Genomic DNA, 19776 nt, shown 5'->3' with positions numbered 1-19776 from the left:
AGGTGACCGACAGGCGGTGCTTGCGGCGCGGGGCAGTCCTCCCCTCCTCCCCCTCTCCGCACGTCCTCTCGCGAGTTCGCTGTGTTTGGGCCTGCGTCGCATTCGCTGCCGGGTGGCTTCGCTCCTCCCCCCGGAAGTGCCTGCAACTGTCCCGGCCCAGCGAGCGTTTCTGCTTTTGTCCTTTGAACCGGGAGTGGTTTCGACTTCTGAGCAGCTTTGGAGTTAAGTCTGGCTTCCAACCGTCTTTGTATCCGTGACCTTGGACCCGTTACGCGCCAGCTCTCTAAGCCCCAATTGTCTTCTCTGTATAAGAGGGATAGAAATTCCAACCTTCCAGAGCCAAATGGAGAATTATATATGAGACTAGATAACGTCAAGCACTTAGTACTGTTCCCAGCACATTGCAAGTGTCCAATAAATACCAATATTATTTTAAAAATAGGACAGGTTGTTTCAATAGAAGCAGTGTGGAAGGTGGGGAAGGCTGGAGTTTTGAAGCTAGATTGGGCTTGATAATTACTTGGCCAGTTTATTTTCTATTGTAAAATTAGAATGATTTATCCATTTCAATGGACTAAATGGATAACTAACTGGGGTAGTATATATGGAAGAATATACTGCCTGGAACAGTATCTGGACCGAGATAGGAACTCAAATATTGGTATATATATATAAAATTTACTTCATTTAAAAAATATCTGAGAGAAAGAGGAAGCACAGGCGGGTTTAGGAGTAGAGGGAGGAAACAGTCTTCCCGCTGAGCAGGGAGCCCAAGGCAGGGCTCTGTCCGTGGCCCTGAGATCATGACCTAAGCAGAAGGCAGAGTCTTAACCGACTGAGCCACTCAGGTGCCCCTTAAAATTACATTTTGAAAGGATAATTCATTAACTGTTTCAAATGATACAGTGGAAAGTCTTCCCATCTCCGTCCTCTGGCCATCTCGTTTCCCTTCCCAGAGGCAAACAACGTAATCAGTTTCTTAAATGCCCTTTGGGAGGTATTTTACACAAAGCAATAGGGGTGTGCTATATGTACAGTTTCGTGCTTACTATTATTTTGAAAGTCATTCCGTGAGTACAAAAGAAGCTTCCTCAGGATTATTTTATGGCTTATGAAATGGCGTTATACACAGTAATTTATTTACTCAGTGCCCTACTGAAGGATACTGAGGTAGGTTCAAACCATTTGTTTTAACTGCTGCAATGAGTAACTTTGTATATACATATATGTAGTATCTATTCCTAGAAGATAGTTGGGGTAAAGGGTGTGGGCAAGTATAGTTTGGACAGATATTGCTCAATTCTCCTCCATAAGTACCTGTTTCTCTATCTCATCAACAACATGGTGTTATCAAATTTTATGATCTTAGTCAATCTAATAGCTGAAAAATGCTATCTTGGGGTAGTTTAGTTTGTATTTATCTTGAGTGGAGTGAGACTCAATTCATTTGTTTAAGAGATGCTTATACTTTCTGTGTCTGCTTAGATCCTTTGCTTGTTTTTTGTTGTTGTTGCTGTTAATTTTTAAAAATATTTATTTATAGAGAGCACGCATAAGGCAGGCATGGAGAGGGAGAGAGAATTCTCAAGCAGACTCTCCGCTGAGCCTGGGATTGATCTCAGGACCCTGAGCCGAAATCCACAGTCAGCCACTCAACTTACTGAGTGACCCAGGAGCCATCCTCCCCCTTATATAGATTTATTTGAGAGAGAGAGAATGCAAAATCGAATGGGGGTGGGGGTAGTGGGAGCAGAGGCAGAGAATCTCAAGCAGACTCCTCTCAGAGTTAGGAGCCCAATGTAGGGCTCAGCTCAATCTCACTACCTGAGATCACGACCTGAGCTGGAACCAAGAGTCAGATATTTAACTGACTGAGCCACCCAGACTCCCCCTTTGCCCATTTTTTTTACTGATTCATAGGAACTCCCTATATATTAGCGAAATCAGTTGTTAGATGAGTAGTATTTTTTCCCAGTTTGTTGACTTTTGACTTTTCCCAGAATGTTTTCTGCTATGCAAAAACGTAAGATATTTATGGGGTCAAATTTATCCACCCTTTATTTTTCTTTGATTCTGGATTTTGTGTTGTAGTTTTTCTCACTTTGAGATTTAAAAAGAAAAACACGTCCCATGGCTTATTGTTATTTTTAGGACTTACTTTTTTTATATTGCAATCTTTGATCCATTTGGAATTTAGTAGTATGAGGATCATGATATTCTTAAGAACTGGTTTTAACCTTGGTTCTCATGTAGTCTGTGTCTGTGTCATGTAGTCTGTGATCAGACTACATCTGTTATACAGATGGGAATGAAAGCCCCATACAGGGAAAATGCCTGTCTCTAAATCCTGCTCCTCCTCCGGAGTTTCCTAATTTAGGGAGTGGCACCTTCCATCAGGCAAAGTGCTGAAGTTCAACCTTCAACCGCCTCATCTAGTCGGTCCTTCCTTCTAAATGTTGCCGAATCCATTCACTTCACTCGCACTTCCTAAGTGAGTGCAGGTCTCGTCATATTGTTCATACATCACAGCTAAAAAGTTGTGCTTTTCCCTCTGTCTGCAATATGATTGGCCCCTTCTCAGGCCTCAGACCTTCCTTGCCCTCTTTATGTCAAGTATCCTGTCAATATGATATCACTGTATTTTTTTCTTCACAGCATCTACCACACTCTGTTATTGCCTTATTTCTTTTTGTTCATGGTCTTTCTCTTCTACTAGAATATAAGCTCCCTGGTATCAGGGATGTGTTTTTTTGTCTCCTACTGTATCCCTAACATCTATTAACAGTGCTTTTCACATAGTGGGTGTTCAATATGTTTATTAAGTGAATCAACAAATGATCTCTTACCTGAATGACTTCAGTGGCCACCTGATTCTCCTTTTTCCTGCCTCCCCATGAGACGCAGACTCAGGGAAATTTGAACTGTCTTCTGATTGACATGCTAATTATCATTGTACAAAATCAAGGAGTCCAGAGAAAAGAGGGAGCACAGGGCCAATTGTGGGGCCAAAAAAAAAAAAAAAAAAAGAAAAGAAAAAAGTCAGGATTGACAGGTATGGTGACCAGACAGGGTCAGGGGAGCTGGCTTCTGGCGCCAGATCTGCTGCCTGCTGTGTGACCTTGAGCAACTCACTTCGCCTCTCTTGGTGTCTTCCTCTTCTGTAAAGTTATGATATTAAAATCTCAATGATACAAGGAAGTGTAAAAATCAAATGGAGATACACGTTAAAGGGCTTAAACACTGCAAAGGGTTAGGGGCATAGGGAGAGCTTGTTTTTCTTTCAGGGAGTGCGAATGTTTCCTTACCTTTTAGGTCGGCTCTGCTGTCTTCCCAGGATTTTCCTGCCTGCAAATGTCTGTCTTCTTTACCATTCCCAGCTGCTCTGGCTGGGCCCAGTGTCTTCCCCAGGGCAAGGTGCCTACCAACAAGTATGAGGCTGGTAGATGCAGCCAAGAGCTTCCAGGCGCAAGGACAGGCCCGCCTGCTCCACACAGATGAATTCAAGAACCTTCTTCCGGGCCTCAAGTCTTTCCCTGAGGAAAGCAGGCTTATTTATCTCATCTCCCAAGACACAAAGCAATGATCAGTATTATGGCAGTGGCTGTAGGTAGTTGCAGGGTGGAAGCTCCCAAAAGACACCAAGCAGGGAGCGCCAGAGTCAGAGTCATGAAGCCTCCAGGCATCAGGTGTGCCCCAGCTTTGGTTTAGGAGGTAATGCCTGTTCGTCTTCTTTCAGTCCCCTGGAGCCCAGGGTTCTTCCTCCAGCCATTTAAGAAGGATTTTACTTAGTGGGCCCAAAGAGCTGTCCCCACTCCATAAATTATTCGGCCTGAAAATGAAAAATAGCCTCTGTACTTGTGGAAAGTGTTCAAGAGATGATCCATCTGAAGTTTGACTCTTCCTATGGTCTTGTCACAGTCTCCTCTCTGTGCTGGCCTCTGAAATGTTGGTAATCCCCATGCTGGTCTTTGAAGTTTCAGGGGATTTTCCTTATTTGAAATTCAGAAGCCTGGGAGTTTCTGATGTTCTCTTCTTTTAGTGTCTCCCTTCTCCCAACTGTCCCCTAACCTGCTGCCAGAGGAATTCTTTTTCCCCCCCAAAGCAGAGTTCTCATTTTCTGGCTCAGAAATCTTTTGTTTCCTACAGCCAATAGGATAAAATTCAAATTCCTTAGTGGGGAATCATAAACTGCCACCATTCACTCTTTCAGCTTCAGCATGAATGATTTCAACATAAATTAGACCAGAGAATACAGATGAGTTATAATCAAGTTCAGAGAAAGCCCCAATACGAGGGACCTAAATAACACAGAAGCTTGTTTCTTATGTAAAACAAATCCTGAGGTGGCCAGTTAGGACTTCTGGGTACGGGGAACCCAGGCTTCTTGGATCTTGTCACTGACCCATTCTTAACATGATCAAAGATGGTTGCGCAAATTCCCAGAATCAGGCCTATGTCCCAACCAGGGGGAAGGCAGAAAGGGAAGATAGAGGTACAGGATGGATGCCAGCTATATTTTAAAGAGGTTCTTAATAAACTGACACCTACCACTTCTGTTTGCATGACAAGTGACAGACCTGTCTGCTGTAAGGAAAGCCAGAAACCCGTTTATTCCAGCCACTATGTACCGACCTAAAAGTTGTCGGCATCCTCAGGAAGAGAATGGATATTTGGGGGGAAATGAGAAGATTTTAACATAAACGTCCTGCTTCTATAACTTAGCTTAATCTGGTCCCTTGGTTTATGCTTGTCTCCTTTCCCCGCCTGAGAAAACTATAATCATCCTTTAAAGCACAGCCCAGATGTCATCTCCAGACCCCCAGAGCTACATTCTCAGGACATCTTGCACATCCCTCCATGGGGTCTCTAACCATGATGTTAGGAATCTTCCTCCTTCCTGTCTACCTCCTCTGAGTCTGTACCAGGGGCTGCTCCCTCCCCATGGCTGCAGGCTCATCGGTTCCCCTAAGCCCAACATTGTGGACTCACCCCGAAGAACTGAATCTGAACCGTTCACTCCTGTAGACTTTCAGCAGCCTCTTCCACCCTCTCAGGCTTTTTGCACTTGCCCATGTTGACCATCTATACAGTCAGGTGTCCCACTAACCTCAAGGACAGAGGACAGGGGACAGGAGAGACCTGGGCAGGTTGGGGCTGATCCCAAGCCTAGTTGCGCAAGGTAGCAACTCTTATCCAGAGGACACCTGCGGACCTTCCCCAACCCTGGGCTGAAGAGGAGTCCTTTTCTCCAGAGGACCCAGAAGGTGCTCCCAAAGGCAAGAGTATTATGCTGGGGGCCTGTTTATGTGTTTGCATGCAACTAAGCCTGAGCATACTCTGGCCTTCGGAGCCAATTTTCCCACATCACTCTTGCTGAAAATCCCTTTGTGCCTCCCCTGCTCTGGAGGGTAAGTGCTGACTTCTCGAACATTCTTGCTTTGACCTCTATTCACAGTTCCCACCTTAGTCCTCACACTCTCCTGTCTCAGGGGGCAGAGCCAGGCTCCCAGCCCTCCAAAATCTCATATGTGCCCTTGGTTTCGCTTGGTATGTTTTCCTGCTTGGCCTTTAAGATTTAGTGTGGATGACACCTCCTCCATGAAGCCTTCCTTCAACCCTCAGGCAGAGCTGCTGTGTCCCCACTGCCCTCTGAATACCCAAGTCAGTGGCCTCATTATATACTGGGAAGGTCTGTCCCCTGCTCTGGGCTAAGCAACTAGAGGGCCAGTCCCCTCTCCCCCACCACCAGCATCCCTAGCCTAAGGCACATACTAAGTATCCAGTAAATACATTCCAAAGTTTCTAGTTTTTTGCTCTGAATGAGTGGATCATAAGGCAAACATGGAAAGTTACATAATGTCAAACTCTTCTCTTTGAATAAAGCTACTCATTTTCAGAGCCAACTTTCAAGCTTCATGTCAGGAAGACTCCCCTGACCACAGGCCTAGGACAAGACCCTGATCAGTGATGGTCTCAGCGTTTCACCCACATGCTTAGCATACGAATCCGCACAGTAGTTGTTGTAGGAATCTTAGTTTAATGCTGGGTTTCTCAGCCGCGGCATCAGGGACATTCTGGGCTGGGTAATTCTCTGTTGGGGAAGGCTGTTTTGTGCAGCACAAAATGTCTGAGCAGCATCACTCACCTCTACCCTCTAGATGCCAATAACATCCTCTCAGTGATGACTAAAATGTCTCCAGACACTGTCAAACATCCCTGGGGGTAAAATGACTTGGGGCTGAGAAGCACTGGTGTAACAACCATCTCCCCAGTTAGAACAGGCATCCCGTAGCTTGGTCCGGCGACCTGAGAGCCCACCTCCTTGGCTCCTCAGCCTGACATTCTCTCTCCCGTGTAGCTGTTTCCTCCTCCTGCCCCAGACTGAGCCACACACCACCAGAGTGAGTCACATGTTCCTTTTTGCTCCTCTGCAGAGAGCCTGAGGGTGGAGCCTGTGTCCTACTGCTTTTGTACCTGCCAGTGCCCACCCATGCTTTGTTTCCAGGGGTCAGGAAATCATCGCTGGGGGACAAGTGGAGGACAGGCAAGGGGGCTTCTTAGCAGGTGCACATGAGGGTCCTTCTTGACAGGGATGAGCTTCTATGGGTTTGTATGTGTTTGTTTTTTCCGAAGTTCACTTTATTAGACACCCTGGGGCTGGCCCTGGGGCAAGCCTTGGCTGGCTGCACAACCCTCCCAGTTTGGAGAGAGAGGACAGCCTGTGGAAGGCTGAGGGGGCCAGAAACCGAGGCGCCAGAAACCAGTCCAGCTGATCTGTCTCCTCTCCCACCTCGCTCTGGCTCCTCTGCGATTAGCACAGGGTGAGAATCTGCTTTGAAGACACGAGGGCTGCATCGAGCTTCCAAGGCACGCTGGTAGTCCTGCAGTGGGACCTCGGAGCAGGCGGGGGCTGTGAGCTGGCCTCGGCTGATGAGACCGCACAGCGTGAGAATCAGCTCCTTGAACTGGGCTGTGGGAAGTTGAGGAAGTCAGACGGGGTGTGGTGGCAGGGCACAGCGAGACACACCATGGGCCACCCCTGGTGGCAGGAGCTGGCGCTAAACTCCAGGAAAGCCTCAAGAGCCCAGGCTTGACCAAGGGTAGGGAGGTTGTGCAGGCAGCCTGGTTTCCTGGCGGGTAGGACAGAGGAGCGTGGGGAATGGCCCCAGGAGCTGGTGGCAGGCAGAGGGTGTGCGATGAGGGCTCTGAGCCACAGAACCTGACTGGGGTGTAACCACGAGTCCTGAATAGTGGGAGGGCAGGAGTACTGAGCAGGGCGGCTAGAAGAGGCACAGGGAAGGGAGGTGGAGGGTTGAGGGCTGGCGGGGCATGGGTGTGCCTGGCATGCCAGCTGATGTGGAACTGATGAGTTTTTGCTCAGGGAAGGCAGCTTTCTCTGAGAACCCAGGACTCCCTAGAATCCCCCAAGTTGAGGTCCCCGGCATCGCCTCCCAGGGCCTGCACCCCTCTATGGTCCAGGAAGATGAGAAGTGAAGGCCTCAGCTGAGAAGTGGTTGTTCACAGACATCAATTCATGCCACATTCAAATCTAATCATGTCCCCTGTTGAGACCTCTTTGGTGGCTCTTCACTTGCCTTTAAGATAGAGTCTGAGCTCCTTAGGAAGGGTTGTAAGCTTCTCATAATCAGGTCACAACCTATCTGTCTAGGCCCCCATCTCTATGATGGGCTTTTGCATAGGCTACGTTTCTGGCCTGAAACATGCCATTGATGCCACCACGTTCCTCCCCTTCACTTGGACAACTCCACGTGATTCTTCAGTCTCAGCATTGGCGGGGGGGGGGGGGGGGGGGGGGGGGGGGGGGGGGGGGGGGAGGGGGGAAGGGGGCGGTGTCACACTCTGGACCACCACAGTCCGTCCAGGAGAGGAAGGCTGGTGGACTGGCTCAGGTTCTGGAGTCAAAGAGATGAGTTTACATTGTGGCTGTACCACTCCCTACATGGGGAGACTGGGCAAGCTATCTAACCACTTTGAACCTCAGTTTCCTCCTCAATCAAAGGCCAACAATATCTAGACAACTGTGATATTTCAACTGAGACAGAAGTCAAGTAACTTGTCCAGGTCCCATGCGCTAGCCTGGGTAAGCTATTCCAGTGATGGCGGGAGCAGGATTTGAACCCAGGCCGACTGGCTCCAGAATTTGTTCTCTGTACAGGGCTGTCTTCCCCAGGGGCATCTGCTCAGGATGGGGACAGTGTGTGCCTTGCTCACTGCTGCCACCCATTGGCTGACTGCAGCTATGGCTAGAGGCTATTTCCTTCAGCCCGCCAGGGCGCAGGAGCCATTACCTCTCCAGGCCTGAGGATGGCGGGTCACTTCTACAGCAGGCACTGGCCCTCTTGTGTGGCCCCTGGCGATAGCGCCATCATCCACTAACCTGGACTGTGGTCCTTCTTCCACTGGGGACACCAAAAGCCTCGAAGTTGAGATCCTTAAAATGAGCTGGCTCTGTGGACACAAGAGGGATGAGCTGGGGCTCTGAGGGCCAGCATTTCAGGCTCTGCTGGAGGTATAAACCGCCTCCAGGGACAAGGGCTTCTGTGGGTCTGGGACAACTGTGGGGTCCAGGCCTGTGTCCACGTCTGCCTCCCCCACCAGCTTACCACAGAGGCTATGACGGGCTGCTTGGCCATTCCCCCCGTAGGTCACCATGGTTCCCCCAGGCCTGAAGAGTCCAGAGAGAACAGAGTGGGTACAGGTAGAGACAGGGCCCTTCTCAAGCTGCCAGAACACTTCTAGTCCAACCCTGGTCCTTGAACCTTGATCTCAGAACCCTTGGGAAGGTTTCAAAACTGTAGACTTGGTTCCCACCCAGACCTAAGGAATCAGGAAGCACGGATCCCTGCTCAAGCCAAGCGACAAACAACCCCACCAGGCGACATGGATGTTGAGCCAAAGCTGGGAACCCACTGATCTAACCACCAGTTGCGCTTGGGATGAATTGTTGCAGAGAAGTGTGCTCTGCTGAGAAAAGCCCAAGTTTAGTCCTGGCTCCCTTCCACTCCTTCATGTGCAGCCTTGGGCCATGCACAGACATCGGTGCAGACCTCTGCTCTGTCACCTGTCCACACTGACTCGAAGGAGCTGTGGAGATGAGGTGGCCGTACATGTAAGGAATGGTGTCAGTGGGGCAGAGGACAGTGGGTGACTGGCCCTTCGCGTGCAGGAGGGGCTGGTCAGGACCTGCTGACACCCACACGCACCCCAGCAGTCAAATGGGAGAGGCTCAAATAGTTTTTCACAAACAAGTAAGCTAGAGACTTCCTGTGGCTAATCTTAACCTGGTTCCTCCCCACTCCCTGGCTCTTTTTAGGAGTTTGTTGACCAAGGACAATGAAGGCGAGAGGGGGGCGCTTTGCAAACTACAGAATGGAAGAAGCTGCTGGTGTGAGGCTCGGTGATTTCTTTGTCCGGGAGGCTGGTGGGTAGTTTGGTCTTAAGTTCCCTTTCAGCTGACACCTGTTCCAGTGGAAAGTAGAGCTCCTAGGTTGGGATCCACGTGCTCCCCCAACCACCCTGCAATGTTCATTGAGCGTTTTCTGGGTGCGGGGCACAGGTATGAAATATTTCCATGTACACTGGCTCTGTGAAGACCCCCCCATAGCCCCAGGGGGGCACTGTTATCACTCTGGCTCTGCAGTGAGAAAACTGAAGCCCCCCCACCCCCGCCACCTTTGGAGCGATTTGTGCTTCTTCTCTGTGTTCTTGGACTAACCTTCTGAGGCAGAAAGGGTTTATATTCCACCCCCCACTCCCCTTCCCCTAACCCCGGACTCGGGAGGAAGGGTTGTGTTCAGGAGTCACAGTAGCTTGGGGTTAAGCCTGGCCCTCCCACTTCCCAGCGCTTGGGGGAGGTAATTAACCTTTTGGGTCCATGTGTAAATGGGATGGAATAGGACCCCTCACTTGAGTGGGGGGTAAATCAAGTCCTCTGCACAGTCTGGTGCACAGGCAAATGCTCAGTGATGGCTCTCACAGCTCTCTGGCCACATGACGCATCTTCCCATCTAGCCTGTGAATTCTAGAGAGTTCCCTCAGTGTCTTAGCCATCTCTGTACCCCCTCACTAGTGACTGTTAGCAAGTAGGTGTCCACTAATATTGTTGAGGGATTTCTGTTTTAGTTGGAATGTATCCTTTCAGGCACTCCTCAGCTCAAGAAGTTCATGTTAACAGAAAAAGCAAGGGAAGGACGTGCACTGTTAATATTGTCAACAAGGCTTATTCCCCCTTGGTTGTGGTATGATAGGTAACTTTCGTGCTTAATTTTGCCTTTGTAATTTTATTTTTAAGATTTTATTTTTTAAGTAATCTCCACATGGGGCTTGAACTTACAACCTTGAGATCAAGAGTTGGATGCTCAACTGAATGAGACAGCCAGGTGGCCCATCCTTTGTACCTTTACATGCTTTCAAAATGCTTTGTCAGAGCATACTTTTACTTCTAAAATGAGAATCTAATAAAAAACTTAAAAGTTAACAAGCTAGGACTTAGTGACGTTTTAAGAGGCCCCTAGGTTATGAATCAGTAACCATTCCCCTCTCACAGAAAGCTTAGCCATCTTCCGGATCCTTTGGAGAAACAAAATGGGCAGGTGTCTCGGTGATCTATAATGTTGGAGGCTGAGAAAGGAAGTGCCTGGTTGACTAGGACAGGACTGTGGCCCCAGTTTCCTGCTCAGGGTTATGCTGACTTGGCCTTGGCTGGCGTTGGCTACTGGGACTTGGTCCCTTGACCGTCCTCCCAGCTAAAGGCATGGAGAGCACTGGCCAACCGGACCTGCAGGGGTGAGGGACTTACGCTAAGTGTCGCAGCAGTTCTGTGGAGCTTTTCCCACCAACACAGTTGAGAGCAAGCCGCGGCGGGGGCATGTCCTGGAAAATAAGAAACCTGCAGTGAGGGAGCAGCTCTGTACATGTGGGGTCGGAAGCTGGCTACCAACAGCTCCCCCCCACCCCGCCCCAGGCCACGTGTCAGAGGGAGGGAGCGAGGAAAATGGGATGTCTGTGCCTTCAAACTGGGCCCAAGGAGGACCTTTGCTTTATCAATTTAATCCTATTATCTGCTTTGGAATTTCGTCCAGAACTCATCTCTGGGAAAGAACAGATGGAGGTTGTCTAAATTCCTTTTTGAAGGACTTCAGGTCCCCCGAGTGTGCCTCTTCTGTGTGTGTGCACTTACAACTCAGTTCAACTCGGGCTTTAGAAACCTTAAGAGGCATGTGTTCTCGAGAGAGTGTGTTTGGTCACTCCAGGGTTCAGAGGGAGGAGGCTGAGATACAGTCTCATCACTTATTGGGTGTGCTGGGGGATGGAGGTTCTGGAAGGTTAAGAAGCTGTGAGTTCAGAGAGCCCTGACCCCACCACCTGTAACTGTCTGCCCTTGGTGCCCATTGATCTCTTTTGAGTCTTGGTTTTCTCACCTAGAAATGCTTTCCTTTCTCTTCCTGCCCTGTGCCTCAGGTTCCCCACATCCTCCCCCAGCTCGGAGAGTCACGCTGGTTGTGAGGGCTGAGGAGATGCGCTACAAATATTCAAACCTACACACCATCCAGGGTTTCTTGAACTTTGTCTCTCCTGCCTCCCTCACAGCACCAGGAACCCTTAATGACTGCTGTCCCCTGGCTGAGGGAATGTGCTTTCCCCTTCCACAAAGAGACTAAGGGAGAATTTGGAGAGGAGCAACGGGGGCCAGTCCCAGCCTTTCCAGCAGATCTGTCTTCCCCAGGGAGATGAGCATGGAATGAAGGCACAATGCCCCTCATCCTAGGTACCTTAAAGAAGTTTTTCATCTCAGGCTTCCTGAGCTCCTCTTCTGTGAGAACATGCTCGGCCCCCAGACTCTTCAGTCTGTCAGTCAGCTTTTGGAAGTCAGGTCTGGAAACCAAACACAATCCATGGCCCTTAGTTACACCTGCTGGCTTTCTTTACCCTAGGCTCGTAGGACCCCTCTGCCATGGCTGTGAGAACATGAGTTTCTTTGTGGGAAGCTGGGGTTGTGTGTAAGCCAGGCCTTCTGTAGGGACTGGCTACCTGATTTCATCACACCCCAACACCTCCATGCCTCGGTTCCCTCACTGGTATTTTGGGGTGATTCCTACAGCCCTTGTCAGCTCAAAGGTGTGAGAAAGTCATTTCACATCCTGACTTTGTCTACTGAAACAACAAACTTCATTTCCCTTCCCCAACACTTTTCAAGGGGGCTCTTCAGTGTGTTGTGCAAATATACTCCAGCCCAGGAGTGGCTCTGGACCTCTTTGGCCAAGGCAAACAGTAGATTTTGTTAACACAAGTGAGGGGACAGGGAGGGGAAGTGAGTATCAGTTCTCCTCCTAAGACTGGACTTCCAGGAGACAGCGAGGCTTAAGACAACTGGATGTTATTGTGGAAAGAGCTCGAGCCAGGGAGCTAACAGTCTGTTACTGACTTGCTATGTCTTCCTTTCTCTGGAACTTGTTTCTCACCATAAAACAGAGATGACAATCCTGTCCCATCTCCTTCATATCCCTGGTTGGAGCAGTTCAAAGTGCCACCAGATGCAAGGGGAGAAAAGGCCCTGGGTTAGTTCACAGTAGCAAGAACACAGTTTCAGGGATTCTCAAATATGAATTGTGGGTGTGAGATCATGGGTTATCTCAAGAGTCTCAAAAAGTCTTTGGCAAGGGCGCCTGGGTGGCTCAGTGGGTTAAGCCGCTGCCTTTGGCTCAGGTCATGATCTCGGGGCCCTAGGATGGAGTCCCGCGGCGGGCTCTCTGCTCAGCAGGGAGCCTGCTTCTCTCTCTCTCTCTGCCTGCCTCTCTGTCTACTTGTGATCTCTCTGTCAAATAAATAAATAAATAAATAAATCTTTAAAAAAAAAAAAAGAAGAAGAAGAAAAAGTCTTCGGCAAGGGTGGGCTCCACCTCCTTCCCGCTCTCCCTTTACATTTAGGACGTGGCTCATCCACAGCCAGAGGCCCCCTGGGCCTCCTTTCCCATGGCTGACCTGTCAGCAGTCCCTGTCTGCTGCAGAGGAGGACTGCTTATGCACGGGTGCCCTCTAGTGGAGAGAGGGGCATCTGCAGGGATGCGGGGCAGGGTGGGAGTTTGGGAGGAAGGGCCACTAGCTTGCCCTGGGATCAGGTCTCCCCACACACCTGTCTCGGACCACATTGATGGTCCTCAGGCCCAGGGCTGCGGCGATCTGGATGACTGCTTGCCCCACTCCACTGTTGGATGCATTCTGGATGACACAGTCTCCTGTGGGGCCAGGAAGAGACCCAAGTCAAGCCCCAGAGACCTGTAACTGGTCAAGCGTTTCCTGCCTGGGATCCTATTGTAGGGCAAGAGAGGGGAGTCTTCAGGCTCGAAATGACCCAGGACCTGGCTGCTGATCCTTCTCAGACCTTGGAGTGTTGCTTATTCTTCTCCCAATGCCCCCCAAAATTCCATAACACCCATGGTGCCTCCCAAGACTTGGCACCTCAGAGCCCACACTATACATAATTTAGACCCCACTGTGTAAAGGACTTCATGTTGATCATCAGCCTTCTGATTTTATATTCTCAAATCTCTGCTTAGGTTATTTCTATGGTTTGTAATGCTTCCTTTTTTCTCTCTTCCTTCATTTTGAAATCCCACGTACCCTTTGAAGCACAGCTCAGGCGTGGCTTCCTTCCCATCTTCCCTGTGTGTGTTTCCCCAGTGCTCCGCAGGTGGTGTGCTCTGTGAGGACCTGCGTTTCTCTTGGCAGGGAGTGGTACTGGTTTTTAGCCTCTCATACTTGGTTGTGGATAGGTCCGTTTTTGGCAAGAGCCTGCAGCCTGCAGCTTCCTGAGGGCACGGCCACACTTTATTTCCCCTTTGTGCTGCTAAGTATAGGCACACCGCCTTGAAATGGGTTTAGAGCTGTGCTGGAAAAACCTGCAGCCCCGGAAGTGGGGTCCTTTAGGTCATCTGTGGTCAAAGGCCAGGCCTGGCTTTGGAATTTGCCAATGGGGGAGGCAGTGAAAACGTGGGTTCTGACATGACATGGACCTGGTGTGACTCCCAGCTCCCTCACTGACTATAACTGACTGAAACATGGGACAGGTCATGGCCTACTTTTACTCCCCGTAAGACAGGAGTCCTGGGAACACCAATTGGGATGCTTCTTATTAGTCAGATGCCAATGTGTCCAGGAAGGTGCTCTATTATCCCAGAAATGTTATCTGAAATGCAGGGATCTGGGGCTACAGACAGGGGAGTTCCTGGAAGAATGCCCATTCTCTGTAGCCAGGAGTCAACATATGGATTGTCATCCATTAGTAGGTTATAAAATCAAACTAGTGGGTTGCAAGTAGCATTTTTTTTTTGGTTAAAATTCCAGGTTACAGAATTAAGAGAGTATAGCGCACCACACAGAAGGGTAAATACTGCTCCATGAAACTGTGGGAACCAAAGTACATACTCACCTATATCCTTGTACTGGATTACAAGGTAAGCTGTAATTCTCACTATGGCTCAGCAGGACAACTTAGACTAACACTGATCTAGCCCAGGCCACACCTGTCCAGAGGCAGGCAAGTGGAGGGATATGCACCATGGGCCCCTGAGGTGGGGTCAGATGGCCCTGATGTCCAGCTGCGGCCCAAATAAGAGGTGGCCTGAGGGGATGAGAAGCAGGTGATCAAAACGTCTCTTGCACCAGGATTTGGGCAAAGGTCCCTAGTCACCTGCTGGCTTTTTCCACTAAAGGCTCCTAGGACCGCTCTGGCACAGCTGTGAGGACCTGCGTTTCTCTTGGCAGGGAGTGGTACTGGTTTTTAGCCTCAAGCAGCGGAGGCTACCTAAGCCTATCATGCACCAGCATCTCTGCTTCAGGTTCGACATGCGCATGGCAGAGCTAGACTAGGCCATTTCTCTAGCCCCTGGACATGCAGAGTGTGCAGGGTGACCCTCCAGCAACGGGGTGAGCCCAGCCTCCTGTCAATGGGAGGTTAACTGTGAGGTGGGTTCCATGAGGGTCTTGGAAGGTCCCCTCTCAGCAAGACTGAGCTCTGCTTGCCCACAGCAGTAAGCGGCCTTCCCTGGCTCGCCCCATCTCCTCACTCCTGCTTCCTGGGATCACCTTCCCTGCCAACCGTCCACCCTCCATCCTTGTCTCAGGCTCTGCTTTTAGGGAACCCCAAACAGAACACTTGGCTTTGTCATCTCCTTGCCCAGTGAACTCACATAGCAGTTTCCTTCTCTGGACCTCAGTTTCCTCACTGCTCAACAGGAAGAATAATCAAGTAGAGGAGTTACTGTGCTGTGTGCATTGTCTCTGTTAACCCTCACAAACCCTTCCTCTCTGTGTTACGGGTGACACATCTGATGATCTGAGAGGTCATCTGACTGTGAGAGGGGAAGCTTGGGTTCGACCCAGGTTTTCTGCTCGGGGCCTGGGCTTCCCACCACGACACCAGCCTCACCGCACTGCTTTGAAGGTTTAATGCACATAAAGGTCTCTTATGTGAACTGGAAAGTGTCCTATGAATGCTGAGTGAATTACTCGGTTCAGCAATTTACTGAAAACACAGGCACTGTGTCTATCTTGTCTAGCTTTGTATCCCAGAGCTTAGCACAGCTCCCTGTTTTTGCTGAATGACAGAATTTCATCCCAAGCGCTAGGGAATGTGGTCCTTCAGCGGTTATCTGGAGTGTTCTCCTCATGACGTTTCAGCATGTTTTCTAGGATCCAAGCTAACAAAGCAAAAGCAACAATCACGCACTCACCCTGGGTAGGGGCCCATCTTCCTCTCAGCCCCTTACTGGTAAGTTCCCATGGTCTCGGGGTCAGGATTTGGGTCCTATCCCAGGCTGGGATCCCGGCCTGGTCCCAGCTCCTGTGGGTTTCTACCTGGCTGCAGCTGCTCGAAGTCCATCAACATCCTGTAGGCCGTGCAGGGATTGACACTCAGGGTGGCGGCACTCTGAAGAGGGAGGTCACTTGGAATGCTGATCACTGCTTCCTCACTGAACACAGCCTCCGTCCGCCAGGTTCCTGAGTCAGGGGATGAGTCCAGGGTAGTGAGACAGGACCCCTCTCCACACCGGACCCCAAGTCACCCTCCTCAGTAAATGGGCACCTAAGACATCAGCCTTCAAGTACTACTTAGAGAATAAAGAAGATCTAGGGGCACCTGGGTGGCTCAGTCGGTTAAAGCCTCTGCCTTTGGCTCAGGTCATGATCCCAGCGTCCTGGGATCGAGCCCCACATTGGGCTCTCTGCTGGGTGGGGAGCCTGCTTCCCCCTCTCTCTCTGCCTACTTGTGATCTCTGTGTGTGTCAAAAAAAAAAAAAAAAATCTTGAAGTCCTTTGGATCTCTGTGAGTCCTCAGGATAGTTATATAAGGTAGATTCTGTTATTCTCACATTAATTACCTCAACGTAGCTCATGTCACCCAGCAGGTGGCTAAGGATCTGAAACTCCTGGACTCTGAGAAACAGCATGACATGGGCAAGGGAAGCTGTGAAGCCCCCATTTTCCTACTCAGTCCTCCTTTTCGTCATTGAGGGCAGGCTGACTTGGGTGGTATGATGGAAAAAAGCATGGAAGTAGAAGTCAAAGGCCTGGGTTTGGGACCTGGTTTTGCTGATCTGCTAGTGGAGCAAATTCTTAGGTCTCTGAGTTTTGTTTACCCTAATATGTAAATGACACTGGCAAGAAGAGCCTGACCGTCCTCCCCCAAGGGCTGCTGCACAAATCAAATGACTGAAAGGAAATGACAAATGTATTTTTAACCTCCAACCCACATTCCAGTTGCAGACAAAAGAATCATAAAACATCAGTGTTGAGGAGGCCCGGAGAGCATCACATTTAACCTCCTCATTCAATAGGGCGAGAAACTGGGTGAGAAAGTGACTTGCCCAAAGTCGCCTGGCCAATCTGGGCTGCCCCTTCCACCTGTGGATACTTAGTGCGGACCTACTGTGAGCCAGGTGCTTGAACAGCACAGACACATTCCGGCCTTCCACAGAGTTTTAGTACAGCGGAGAACATACAAAACCAGACAAGCAGATATAGGAACTACGAATTATAGAGGCAGAAGGTAACACTGGGGAGAATTATTTGAGATGGGGATCAGGGACAGCTTTTCTGAGGAGGTGCAGGCTAACAGTTAAAGGATCCAGATACCAGCCATTCAAAGAGTACATCCAGAACATTCTAGGGAAAGGAAAAAGCATATGCAGAGGCTCTGGGGCAGGACAGACAGAAGATGGACCTGGGAGGATATACTCTGCAGGGCAGAGGGTGATGGGAAAACAGGCTTGGGCTTTGGCTGAAGTGGCTTGGGCTAGAGGAACAGTCACCCAGACTTTTACGATCCTGACTTGGAGTAACCATGAGTTACAGTGTCACTCAGTACATTCGCATATATAAACAGGTACACATACATATAACAGAAACAAAAGTTTCACAGAATGGTATTTATCCTACTATGTTTGATATATGATACTATTCTGACCGATTTTAGAAAAAAAAAAAAAAAAAGTGCTGTTGGCAACCCCCTACATCGACTTTGCTAATGGGTTACAACCTACCGTCTGACAGATGCTCACCCACGCGGGTGGGATCCTGCACAAAGCAGAGGTGAGGAGGACAGACTTACAGTCAGACAGACACAGATTCAAGCCTTGGCTCCACCACACACTCACTAAATCATCTAAGAAACTCCTTCGAGCCTTGTTGGCTCAGTGTCTGCTCTGTGGGTCTCAGGGGTCCTTGGCCTACGCCTCCAAAGCTCTGGAGGGTGTGAACCCACCCAGTTGCTGGGATTGGAATAGTACCCTGGCGCCACAGGGTCAGGTATGGAGAGGGGGAACAGCGGAGGTGACTAGTCATTGTGCTGTAGGAGGAGGGAAACAATGTGGGCTTCAGGGACCAGGTATGGAGACAGGAGGCAGGAACACACTTTGTTAAGGGCTATGTCACAGTACATCTGTGGCTGAGGGGACAAGACACTGGAAAAGGGAAGGGTTCCTTTGGAATCTAGGAGGTACCTGGGCATTCTCTGGGCTCCACCCAGCCTGGTTCTCAAATCTCCATTGCCATCTTCATAACCATGGCCCCCATTCCTCTTAGCTAACATGTACTGTATCTACTCTGTGCCAGATGCTTACTGTAGGGCCTTCTGTGCATGAAATCAGGGATGTTTTCTAATTCCTCTTGATGGCTCCACAATGGAAATCCACCCTATGACACGAATTTCTGGGGCTTGGCCGTTCTTAATCCTCTTCTCAAGAGAACCTGGGTGGGAGGGGGGCAGCGCCCACGGTCAGCCCCACAGGCTTTTAGGGTTTTATTTATTTATTTTTTAAAAGATTTTATTCATTTGATAGAGCACACGAATGGTGGGAAGGGGCCAAGGGAGAAGCAGGCTCCCCACAGCGAGGAGCCTGACGCGGGGCCTGATCCCAGTGGGATCATGACCAGAGCGAAGGCAGACACTTCCCTGATGGAGCCATGAAACCCTTAGACCCTGGAGTGGGGGACCGGTTTTAAAATTCTAGCTCTGCCATTCATGATTTGTGTGACTTAGAATTATCCACTGCATCTTTTTTGACACTCATGTCATAGTGTGAAGATTAAATGCAATGACATTTGTACAGATGATTGCTGTGCCTAGTACATAGATGTGGAAGTTCCCTTGGTTTCCTTCTGATCCTAAGTCCCATGTCCTAGTTCTCAGGAATCCCGTTCCTCAGTCCTGTGCAACTGGCCCTTAACTATCTCTACCACCTAATGCAGGGGTTGGCAAACCGCCACCATGGGCCAAACCTGGTTCACCACTGGTTTTTGTAAACCAAGTTTTATCGGAACACAGTCATGCTCACTTCTTAGGTACTGTACGTGGCTGTTTACAAAGGTAAAGCTGAGTAGAGGCGGTGTGGCCTGCAAACCCTATAATATGTACAACTGGCCCTTTAAAAAAAAGTTTGCTGACCCTGATCTAATGCGTACAGAAATTTGTCAAAATTGTTGTGTGTCTTCCCTCAGTTAAGCTGCACGAGTGAGTTGGGAGATGCCACGACTGTTAGCTGCATTGTAGAGATGAGGACACTTGAGGCTCAAAGTAGCTGTGGCTTCAACAGGGTCACCCACAGGGGTGGAACAAGATTCCCAGGCCGCTGCTCCTGCTCCTGCCCCAATGCTGCCCCGGGAGGGCTTTGAGCATTTCCAATGAGGACGTCAGTCCGCACGTTCTCTGGCCTGGTGTCCCTGGGGACTGCCTGTGTGTGGGGAAACACTGGCTATGGGCATATCTCAGTACCTATCAGGAAGGATGGACAAGGTTTGGCCAGTTGAGGACTGTGCTGTTCAATGACTGTCACTTTTACTAAACTGCAGCCTTCACCAGAAGGAAGACCACATCTGTTCACTGCCATCTGCCAGAGCCCTGCACGCAGCAGAGGCTCACGAAATGCTTGCCGACTAAATGAAGTTGATTATAGTCCCGGCCATTATAAAATCCTCATGCTCTTTGACCCGCACCTGGTGGAAGGAGTTCTGGCTGATACCTGTCTCTGCCACCTGTGCGATGACCCGCACCCTGGCAGACGCCCCTCATTCTTCTCTCCAAATCTAGTGACCTGTCTTCTCAGGTCCTATGGCACTGCTTTGTTCAGACCCTTCTCAGGTAAAGCCTGAACCGTGTAGCCACCTCCTTACTGGCTTCCTGCCTCCACCCTCTGCCTTTCCAGAGCATTCTCTGCACTACCCACGTCTGGTCACTCACGCTTCTGAACTCTTCCTCTG

At 49.7% G+C, this 19776-nt stretch overlaps 1 protein-coding gene across 2 annotated transcripts in view; it reads right to left on the bottom strand.

The window, feature by feature from the left end:
* Positions 1-3039: 3039 nt before the first annotated feature.
* MECR (mitochondrial trans-2-enoyl-CoA reductase) overlaps positions 3040-19776 on the bottom strand; it is a 33527-nt gene continuing 16790 nt past the window's right edge. The window contains exons 4-10 of one of the 2 annotated variants that reach the window (XM_032360866.1): positions 15877-16020; positions 13154-13256; positions 11793-11895; positions 10820-10893; positions 8625-8686; positions 8399-8469; positions 3040-3158 (exon numbers count right to left, since the gene is read on the bottom strand). In XM_032360866.1, the coding sequence (XP_032216757.1) occupies positions 3129-3158; positions 8399-8469; positions 8625-8686; positions 10820-10893; positions 11793-11895; positions 13154-13256; positions 15877-16020 (587 nt within the window). In that variant the 3' untranslated portion in view covers positions 3040-3128. Of the gene's footprint in view, positions 3159-4094; positions 6971-8398; positions 8470-8624; positions 8687-10819; positions 10894-11792; positions 11896-13153; positions 13257-15876; positions 16021-19776 lie in introns of those variants that run through there. The other variant, XM_032360867.1, reaches the window with a different exon arrangement.

Source organism: Mustela erminea, chromosome 10, assembly GCF_009829155.1.
Source record: "Mustela erminea isolate mMusErm1 chromosome 10, mMusErm1.Pri, whole genome shotgun sequence".
NCBI lineage: Eukaryota > Metazoa > Chordata > Mammalia > Carnivora > Mustelidae > Mustela > Mustela erminea.
This window is presented reverse-complemented; position numbering and strand designations above follow the sequence as displayed.